The sequence below is a fragment of the Peromyscus eremicus genome, chromosome 1 (genome assembly GCF_949786415.1).
Source record: "Peromyscus eremicus chromosome 1, PerEre_H2_v1, whole genome shotgun sequence".
Taxonomy (NCBI): domain Eukaryota; kingdom Metazoa; phylum Chordata; class Mammalia; order Rodentia; family Cricetidae; genus Peromyscus; species Peromyscus eremicus.
The window spans coordinates 48,297,158-48,308,814 of NC_081416.1; the positions used below are offsets into that span (position 1 = coordinate 48,297,158).

The 11,657-nt window shown below is 35.1% G+C and overlaps 1 protein-coding gene and 1 pseudogene across 1 annotated transcript; both read right to left on the reverse strand.

The window, feature by feature from the left end:
• Positions 1-2,602: 2,602 nt before the first annotated feature.
• LOC131897072 (olfactory receptor 5B3-like) lies at positions 2,603-3,231 on the reverse strand (annotated as a pseudogene).
• Positions 3,232-9,695: 6,464 nt separating this feature from the next.
• On the reverse strand, positions 9,696-10,643 carry LOC131897078 (olfactory receptor 5B12-like). The gene has a single exon (XM_059247964.1). The coding sequence runs from the start codon at positions 10,638-10,640 to the stop codon at positions 9,696-9,698; it is 945 nt and encodes a 314-aa protein (XP_059103947.1). The 5' UTR covers positions 10,641-10,643.
• Positions 10,644-11,657: the final 1,014 nt, after the last annotated feature.

The following is an 11,657-nucleotide window of genomic DNA, read 5'->3' on the forward strand; positions in this document are numbered from 1 at the left end:
AATTCCATATCTTCATCTAATTCAAAGTATTATTTAGTAATGAAAGGAAGAGGTCATTGTCATTTTCATCCTTCTGATGGCTTCTGTTCTAATAAGTAATGAACTTGTATACTTCCCATTGTCTAGATTCAGTAGGATATTTACAAAAAAAACTACAGAAATACAGTAATGGAAAATATTGCTTTGTAAAATAGGCAAGAGATGTGGTTAAATACTATCTAGAATGCAGGAAAGGAATAGATATGTTAGAAGAAATGTTCTGTTTGTTCCTTTTCACTTAATTATTTACCACTATTTCAGAAATATTTTCTTTAAGAAAAATACTGCTTAAGTAGTCAGAAAATTCATATGCTGTTACTTAGAACTATATAAGTTATGAAGTACACTAATTAACCTGTAAATTAATTTTTGTTGGCTGTATTCTGTATTTGGTTTATGCAATTCAGTAGTAATTAGATCAAATAATATTCTTTGCCTCATTATGGAAACTCCATCATTTAAATTATTTTAACCTCAAGATTCAAGATTTCTGTATCATCAAAACCATGTGAAATTAAGTCATTTGGAGTGACATCTTAGGATTCTGCATCACAAAAATCTCAAGATAATTCTTCATAAGCCTATACCTGAGAACAATTGATTTATGTCAGATATAAATATTATGGACTTATTTTTTTTAGTTGATCTTGTATCCTGCTATGTTGCTGAAGGTGTTTATAAGCTGTATCAGTTCCTTGGTGGAATCTTTGGGGTCACTCAAGTATACTACTTGTCATACTCATATAAGTATACTACTTATACTCAAGTATACTATACATGTCATCTACAAATAGGGAAAGCTTGACTTCTTCCTTTCCAATTTGTATCCCCTTAATCTCCTTATGTTGTCTTATTGCTCTGGCTAGAACTTCAAGAACTATACTGAATAAGTATGGGGAGAGCGGACAGCCTTGCCTCGTTCCTGATTTTAGTGGAATCGCTATGAGTTTCCCTCCATTTAATTTGATGTTGGCTGTTGGCTTGCTGTAAATTGCCTTTATTATGTTTAGGTATGTTCCCTGTATTCCTGATCATTCCAAGACCTTTATCATGAAGGGGTGTTGGATTTTGTCAAATGCTTATCTGCATCTAGTGAAGTGATCATGTTTTTTTTTTTTCTTTGAGTTTGTTTATATGGTGTATTACATTGACAGACTTTCATATGTTGAACCACCCTTGCATCCCTGGGATGAAGCCTACTTAGTCATGGTGGATAATTGTTTTGATATGCTCTTGGAGTCTGTTTGCCAGTATTTTATGGAGTATTTTTGCATCAATGTTCATGAGGGGGATCAGTCTGTAGTTCTCTTTCTTTGTTGCATCCTTGTTTGGTTTAGGAATCAGGGTAATTGTAGCCTCATAGAAGGAGTTTGGTAATGTTCCTTCTGTTTCTGTTGTGTGGAACAATTAAAAAAGAGTATTGGTATTAACTCTTCTTTGAAGATCTGGTAGAATTCTGTACTGAAACCATCTGGTCCTGGGCTTTTTTTGGTTGGGAGACTTTTAATGACTGTTTCTATTTCCTTAGGAGTTATTGGACTATTTAAATAGTTTATCTGGTCTTGATTTAACTTAGGTATGTGGTACCTATCCAGAAAATTATCCATTTCTTTTAGGTTTTCCAGTTTTGTGGAATAGAGGTTTTTGAAGTATGACCTGATGATTCTCTGGATTTCCTCAATGTCTGTTGTTATGTCCCCCTTTTCATTTCTGATTTTGTTGATTTGGATGCTCTCTCTCTCTGTCTTTTGTTAGTTTGGATAAGGGCTTGTCTATCTTGTTGATTTTCTCAAAGAACCAACTGTTTGTTTCATTAATTTTTTATATTGTTCTCTTTGTTTCTATTTTATTGATTTCAGCTCTCACTTTGATAATTTCCTGGCGTCTATTCTTCCTGGAAGACTTTGCTTCTTCTTGTTCTAGAGCTTTCAGGTGTGCTGTTAAGTCACTAGTGTGAGATTTCTCCAACTTCTTTATGTGGGCATTTAGTGCTATGAATTTCCCTCTTAGCACTGCTTTCATAGTGTCCCATAAGTTTGGGTATGTGGTGTCTTCATTTTTGTTGATCTCTAGGAAGTCTTTACTTTCTCTCTTTATTTCTTCCTTAACCCATTGGTGATTCAGTTGAGCATTATTCAGTTTCCATGAGATTGCAGGTTTTCTGTAGTTTTTGTTGTTGTTAAAATCTAACTTTAAACAATGGTGGTCTGATAGAACACAGGAGGTTATTCCAATTGTTTTGTATCTGTTGAGATTTGCTTTGTGGCCAAGGATGTGATCGATTTTAGAAAAGGTTCCATGGGGTGCTGAGAAGAAGGTATATTCTTTTTTGTTAGGATGGAGTGTTCTGTATATATCGATTAAGTCCATTTGAGTCATGACATCAGTTAAGTCCTTTATTTCTCTGTTAAGTTTCGTTTTGGGAGATCTGTCCAGTGGTGAAAGTGGGGTGTTGAAGTCTCCCACTCTTAATGTGTGGGGGTTTATATGTGGTTTAAGCTTTAGTAATGTTTCTTTTACATATGTGGGTGTCCTTGTGTTTGGGGCATAAATATGTAGGATATCAGATAATTAAGACAGCAAAAATGACATTGAAGCTCACTGCACAAACAAGAACCAGCTCAGTGACATATCTGACAGAGCAAGCAAGAACAATAACTCCTAGAATATTGCAGAAAAAGTGATGAATCACATGGGGCCCACAGAAGGAAAGACAGAAAGTGTTCCAATTGTGGATGGAGGCATTCAGGAAACCACAGAAATAGGAACCTATAGAAAGAGACACACTTGTAGTCATTGGGGTGGCATAGTATAGGAGCTTACACACTGCTGCCTATAGCTATTACAGGCCTTTGAGGCCAGCAGGTAACTTTCCAAAGTACGAAAGGTTACAAAAAGGAACATCTGAGCAGCACAGTCATTGTAGGAAATGACCTTGTCTCCTATAAGAAGCCCAGTCATGAATGTGGGGGTGACAGCTGAAGTGTAACAAAAATTAACCAAGGACAGATTACACAGGAAAAATTACATAGGAGAATGGAGTCTGCAGTCCAAGAGAATCATCACCAGGTTCCCCAAAAGCGTGATGGAGTAGATAAAGAGGAAATTGATGAAGAGGGGAAGCTGTAGGCTTGGGTCATCAGTGATTCCCAGGAGGAAAACCTGTATCACTTGTGTCCTGTTCTCCATCAGTGTCAGCTTTCAATCATGAAATAGTCCTTAAGCACCTATGGGAATATAAGAAAATGATAAACAAGAATTAAAATTAAGAAGCATAAGTATGGGCATATTCTTTTGTTGAACAACAATGTGTACTTTGAGATTGTATAGAAAATATATCTTTGCCCCAACAAATTTGATGTTGTAATTATACAGAATGTTACATGTGGCTAGAATTTAAAGATTATTAAGGGATCAGTTACCCAACTTTAGATTTTTATATTCCATAAACAGAGATAGATACTGTGTGGATGATGTCCCAATTCACTCCTGAGCTTATGAAAAGCTCACTTTCTCTGTTGCTCCATTTCCAAGGACTGTTCTAGACAGTCCTATAGATATCCATTCTATGTATCTTCTCAACAATATTAGAATTTGTTGATTAATGCTTTCATGTAAATTATGGAGCACAAAAATTGAGTAACTTATTCATATTACTCATGTATTAAATGCCATTATTTGCATTGAGTCATTGGCTTTATTTAACCCATGATGATTCCCAAGTATCAGAGTCCAATCAGAATTTTTTTTTTGGTTTTGCGAGACAGGGTTTCTCTGTGTAGTTTTGGTGCCTGTCCTGGATCTCTCTCTGTAGACCAGGCCGGCCTGGAACTCACAGAGATCAACCTGGCTCTGCCTCCCGAATGCTGGGATTAAAGGCAGAATTTTAATTAAATTCAATATAGCATAAAATATAGCTACATGCCTAAATTGGCAAGAACTCAGCATTATTTGAATTTCAGAGTTCTGTTAATATTTCTAAGTATATGTTCCAGGTGTCTTTTTTTGTCCTGGGACACAAGGACCAGAAATAGGGTTTCCTCTGAAATAAGTACTGTGGCTTTGCAGTGATCATATTTTCCCTTTTTCTTTATCTATATTTTGGTACTACCCTAAGCATATATTATCAGAAACTCTGGACTTTTTCAGTCTTTCTCGGAAACCCTCCTCTTCTTCCTCAATGTAGCTGCCTAAGGACCACCATTGTAGAACACAACAAATTTCATGAACATAACTCAAAACAGTATGATTTTTCTCTCTCCCTTTTGTCCATCTTCCTCCTACAAGAAGCTACTAGATTTGCAAGTTGCCTGCATTATTGTTTTTCCTATCAAACTCTATTAAAATTATCCTGACTCTTTGTTGTGGATTTATTTCTAAAGTATTTTACTAATGACAATATGAGCTGAGCAGCGAACGCAGGATACCTAGGTAAGAGATGAAGCATTCTCTATGTGTAGTAGATGTGCAATAACTCAGGCGATGGCACCAATTTCAGCTTGATGCATTTCTGAAAGTTTCAGGCAGATAATCATCAATTATAGCGTACCTAGCATTTTGGTCTATTCACTACTTGTGTTTCATTTGACCTGGCCCACCTTCCCTGAACACTGAAAAGTAAACAGTGTATTCAATTCAACTTGAGGTATTATTGTGATCCTATTATACACACACACACACACACATACACACACACACACACACACACACACACATATATATATTCCAATAATTATATATTTCTGTATATATTCTAATAATATATATTCCTATATCTATTCAATAATATATTTGTGACAATATAATATAATATAATATAATATAATATAATATAATATAATATAATATATAATAACACAGTCCTATAAAAGACAGTAAAATATTGGCTTTGAGCCTATCCAGAGAGTGTTACCTTCCATGTATGTTTGGATAGAAGAGTGGCCTGGCTTTTGTGGTGATTTGATTTAGGTGGAGGCTTTCCAGTAGTGCCTCAGCTGCAGGTCATTCTGTCCTTTTCCTCCTCGTGTTGCCTTTTTTCCTCACTTACACCACCGAGTGGCTATCCTCTTCAGCATATTCTTGGTTCTTCTGAACACACTGAATGCCTCTCCTGCAATTCCCTGTCACCCAGTTTTCCTCAGTTTCTTACATTAAAGGGATATCTTTCATTTGACAAAAGTCTACTTTCCATCAACTTATCCTTTCATTCATCTTGTCACACCATAACAAAGTCACCAAGACCAATTAAAGGGAGATTTATACAGGAATGTGTATTATTACTATTATTTTTATTGTATTATCATTGAAGAAACAGCATTTAAGAAGTTACCTGATCTTCTAAAGTTATTTATTCACTTTGAAAAATATCCAAAGTATTTTAAGACTCATGTCTGCATCAAGCCTCATCATTTCTAAACTATGCAAATATAATGATAACTTCAATGTAACTGTAGGGAAACTGTTAAAATCTATATAGGATCGTATTGAATCATACAACATTTTTTTAAATTTACAGATCAGTTTAATTTTTTTTTGCATGTTTATCTGCCATAATAGGAATGAAAATGGGAAATTGCCAAAAATCGCAGCTATTCAGAATGTCTTAGTTCTTGGTTCATATACATGATGTGTTAAGAGACTACCTGAATTTCCTAAAATGGAACTTTATACATTCATACCATTAAACTCACTCTAGTTTTTGTTTTAAGAAACTTTTTCCATCATCCCTTTCTCCTTTAACATAACTCACAGTAGATTTTTCTTCCCAACTACTTTTCCATGAGCTACACCCCTCACTGTCAAAGTTTATGCAATGTATAAGGCTACCAGTTGTTTGGAAGAAAGAACAGTAAATCCCACAGTGTGAATGTGACTTAATTAAGTCAGCCATAGAACTGGTTACACAGTTCTTTTCGGGTAGTTATAGAACACATTCATGTTCTCTGTTACATGGAAAAATGAAGAAAGAGCAGTAATATGCATCCACTTCTGAGCCTCTATTAATTCTTACTCTTTCAAGGAAGGCCACATACTTGCCTTACTTACAAAACAAAAATTAGAAGATTTTATATCTCATATAATCTATTGTTTCTGACTTAAGAAAAAGAAGAAGGGTCTACAGGACATCATACCAATTTAAATTCTGTCAATATAGCTGTTACCTTGGAATTTTTTTTTTTAACCATGTATGAAGACTGACAGAAAATCCTTACTCAAGTGGTGGCCATGAAAGAGGTAAGAGTGACTACCATTCAACTGCATAGATAAACTCTTCTGAAACATGACATTAAGAATGTTGTTATTTAAGAAGTTAAAACATGAAGACCAAGAAAAACTGTGTAGACATGGACACCTCTGGAGATTTTATTCATGGTAGTATCTGTAGCTCCTATTCTTCTTTTTAGGAAAGAAGTAATTAAAGCTGTGGGCACCCATGTGCCTCTGGGAAACTCTACTAATTGAATTCAGGAGATTATTAATGACAGTGGAATAAGGAGGTCATAAACTTGGGAGACAAGGTGAGGGACACTGGGAAGGTTTGAAGAGAGGTAGCAGTAGATAGATAGATATGCTCAAGACACATTGTATCAGTATAGGAAATTATCAGATAATGAATAAAACATCATTAAAAACTTAGGGGAGGCTAGTTATTCTCATTGTGCCCTTGCAATTATATTACTGTGAAAACACCAGCTGAGCAGGCCAGGAAAACAGGCAAAACACAGCCATCATACCCTGAAAATATAGAGGAAAGAGAAACCAAGAAATAAACACCCACCCAACAAAGACAAATTCACAAATAAGCACTAAGACCTATAATCATATCAAACCTAGTTGTGTAGAAGCCAGCATAAGAACACAATCAATAACGGCTAGAGAAATATATCTCCACTACAGCCAAGCTAACCTACCACAGCAGGCCCTGAATATTCCAACATTGCTGAAGCACAATAAAAAGACCTTAAAGCCAACTATATGAAGATGATAGAGGTCTTTAAAGAGGAAGTAAATAAACCTTTAAAGAAATGTCAGAAAACACAAACAGTGGAAGAAACTAATAAAACTGTTTAAGATCTGAAAAGGAAATAAAAGTGATAAAGAGAACACAAACTGAAGGAATTTTCCAGAAAGAAACAAATGAGAAATTCAAGCAGGGAACTACAATGGCAAGCATCACCAATAGTATAGTAGAAATAGACGAGAATATCTCATGCATTGAAGATATGATAAAAATAAATGGATACATTGGTCAAAGAAAATGATAGATCTAAAAAATTCCTGATGCAAAACATTAAGGAAAGTTGGGACACTATGAAAAGAGCAAACATAAGAACTGTAAGAAGAGAAGAAGGAGAAGAATTCCAGCTCCATGGCCCAGAAAATATTTTCAACAAAATCATGGAATAAATTTCCCCTAACCTAAGGAAGATGCATATAAAAGAACAAAAAGTATACAAAACACCAAATAGATTGGAACAGAAAAGAAAGTCCTCTTGGCACATAATAATCAAAACACTAAGCATACAGAACAAAGACAGACTGCTAAATGCTGGGTTACTTGGGGATGCCCCTGGGAGCCCTGTTCTCACTGCTAGGAGTCTTACAGAAATACCAAAATAAGAGCCGTAAATATACATAACATATACTTAGCGACCATGTGCAGACTCCTGCAAGTCCCATGCTTGCCACCTCAGTTTCTGTGAGCCCATATGAGTCTTGATTAGTTGATTCAGTAGACCACATTCTCCATGTTCTCTGAATCCTACAATCTTTCCTACCCCTCTTCCATGCTACTCCCTGATCTTGTTGGGGATGGACCAGATGGAGATCTCCAATTTATGTAAATGCTGTCATCAGAAAAGGTTGTGAAGAATAACCAGGAGCCTTGGAAATATCTTGTGATGTTTAGGCCTTCCATACTGAACTCTTGAAAGCTAAAATTCACATATATCAGAATCCTTTTTGTTCTGTTTTAATGCACTCATGATGATTTACATGTAAATTTCATAATATTATTTCTCATAACAGCAGAATTATAGTCTTTTAGGTAAATGTATCACATTTTCATTATACAATCATTAATTCATGGACTTCTAGGCTGTAGCCAGAGAAGTAGTGAACATGGATAAGCAAGTTTCTCTGAAGTAGGATATATAACCATTTGGATAAATGCCCAAACATGATATAGTTGTGTCTTGAGGTAGTCCTATCCTCAACTTCCTGAGGTAGCACCACACTGATTTCCAAAAGAGCTGTACAAGCTTGTATCCCCAGCAGCAATGAATAAGTGTTCCTGTTTTTTTCTGCACATGCTTCCTCAATATTTGCTGTCCTTTGTTTCATTGTTCTTCGCCATTCTGGCTCTTGTAAAATGAAATCTCAAAATAGTTTTAATTTGAATTTTCCTGATGACTAAGAATGGTGAAGACTTCTTTAAATGTTTCTTGGCCATTTGCATATAATCTTTGAGAATTATGTTTAATATTATAATTCATTTGCAGTTGGGTTATTTATTTCTTGATTTTCATCCTTTAGGAAGTTTTTTTAATACATGCATTAGATAGCCTCTATGAGTAGTATAATTTGAAAAGATCTTTTCTGATTATATATGCTGTCTATTTTCTCAATGATGGTGTACGTTGACATAGAGAAGCATTCAGTTTTATGAGATGGCATTTATTATGTCTTTAGTCTGTGTTATTAGTATTCTATTCAATGTCCTTTCCTGTGTCAATGAGTTAAAAATAACAAATACTAAAAAAGGTGCAAGGAAAAGGGAAAATTCATTTACTGTTGGTGAGTTTTTAAACATGTGTAGCCACTATGGAAATCAGTACAGAGAATTCTCAGAATGCTAAAAATGGTATGATCAAGCCATACTATACATATGATCAAGATATATTATTCCTTGGCATATGCCCAAAGACTCAACATCCTATTCCGCAGACATTTTCAAAGTTATGTTCATTGATGCTCTATTCACAATACTTAGGAAATGGAAACTACCTAAAATCCTTTTAAATAATGAATGGATAATGTAGATATTGTAGATATACTCTGGAATACCATTCAACTGTAAATAAAAAGGAAAACTTGAACCATGTAGGTAAATGGATGTAACGAGAAAAGATAATGTTGAATTAGTTAACCCAAATCTAGAAAGACAAATATCAAATATTCTCTATCAATAGAGAATCTTGAAATCTTCAAATGTTAGCACATATCCTTAGTAAATAAAAAATTATGATAATAAAAAGATACCATTTTGGTGTAAGTGAGTTGAGAAGTAACAGAGAGAGGAATAGCATTTTATATGAGATCTGATCTGGTAAATAGGAAAGACAATGTCTTAGAGAGTCAGCAGAGAATAGATAAAGAAGAGAGCATAATAAATATATTCATGCTTTTAAGACACTTTATACCAACTATGTGGAGGAGTATGTGATGTTGAGTATACCTGGTATTACAATTTTGGTTTTGAACTGAATTAAATCTTGTTTCTGGTAAGATGATCACAATTTACTATAAATTATATTCCCCAAAAAATGAACAATGAAGTTTCATATGAAAATCACAGATAAGAAATAATTACAATTGAAGATATTATTAGACAATACAGGCTCAATGAAGTTTTTCATGCCTTGAAAAAGCTTTAGTTAGTTGACTAGGCCCCATGAAGACAGCATTTTTCCAGCAACTTTCTTGAATGCATTCTTGACTTCTTTGTTTCTCAAGCTGTAGACCAGAGGGTTCAACACAGGGATGATCATGGTGTAGAACATAGATGCCATTTTGTCTCTGTCCATAGAGTGACTGGAGTTGGGCTGTAAGTACATGAAGATGATTGTCCCATAGAAGAGAGAAACAGTGGTGAGGTGTGATATACAGGTTGAGAAGGCCTTTTTTTGGCCCTCTACTGAACGAATCCTCAAGATTGCAATGAAAATAAGTAAGTAAGAGTTCGAGATAACCACAAGGGCAAAAACAACATCAAATGTGGCCAACATAAAGACTATAATCTCATTTATGTGAATATTAGAACAGGACAGAGCAAGTATTGGGGGAATGTCACAGAAAAAGTGATTAATCACATTGGAATGACAGAAGGAGAGGTGGAAAGTGAAAGCAACATGGATGGAGGATTGCAGAAGTCCATTGATGTAGCAACAGGTAACAATTAGGGCACATGTGGTCCTTGTCATGGAGCTTGAATAATGTAGGGGCTTACATACTGCTGCATGACGATCAAAAGCCATTGAGGCCAGGAGGAAACTTTCAGCAGTGGCAAAGGCTATCAAGAAGAACATCTGGGCAGCACATGCGTTAAAGGATATGACCTTCTGTTCTGTTAGAAACCCTTCCATTACTTTGGGAGTGACTGCTGAAGCATAAACAAAGTCCACAAGGGAGAGGTTACAGAGGAAATAGTACATGGGAGTGTGGAGTCGGGAGTCTAGGAGAATCAACATGATCATCCCGAGGTTCCCAACCAGTGTGATCAAATAAATGAGAGTGAAAATGATAAATAAGGGGACCTGAAGCTCTGGGGTATTTGTTAACCCCACAAGAATAAATACAGTCACTTCTGAAATATTCTCCATGAAAGTCACTTGGGAATTGCTGTGTGATGTGCCTAAGAGGAGATAAAAAAAATGTTAGCTGATAATCACTATCAAATAAAAAACGTGAGCAAGTTCTTGTGCCTATATTTTGTCTTTCTATCCGGAGCAGAAGTTACTTGCATAATGACACACTGAAAACTGGGTAGGAGCAGGTAAAGTTTGTTCATGTGGATATGATACAACTGGTAATTCAAACTTCTTTGTAGGCAGTGGCTGCTACAAGTGTTCCATATCATAAGTGTGGGGCTCAATTTCATTTGACTGTATTTACAACTGTATAGTTTGTTCTAAACTAAACTGTATAATATTAATTATAACCATTTCTAATAGCTACAAACATTCTTGTTTAAGATAAACATTGAAAACTTACCCAGCAGAAAACACTGTGAAGAACAGGTCATCAAAATTTGTTATTATACAACAAATTTGAAAATGTGTTTCCCTTCTCCAATATATTCTTCACTACTTTAAATATATCCAATGATCTGTGACACTCCTCTAGGGACACTTAGATCTAATTAATTTCTACACAATTAATGAGAACCTTTGTTGGATAATTTCCTTTAAATATTGGCACCTTTATGAAACTGTATATTCTATGGAATACATTCTTACTTAAGTACTGATATATTCAAATACGTCAAAGTTAAGATGTAGGTCAGCGGGATGGCATAGTGAGTATATGGAATCGGTGCCACCTGGTGAAAGGAAAGACTGACTTCCCATGTATAGTATGGCATGTTTGTGTACCACAAATACGTACTCTAATAAATATATTAAAAAGAAAAACAAACAAAAAAGAACTAAGGGTTAAGGATCAGTGATACCGAGCTTGCCAGCTTACACAATACCCTGGGTTCAATCCCCAGACACAAATTAAAAACAATAAGTAAAGAAGGAATTTTCAAAAAGGCAGAAGCAAAGATTTGTTGCTCTCTCTTCATATAATTTTTCTTTTTCCTACAGAACATTTCTTTTCCCCAACAGCATTAATTT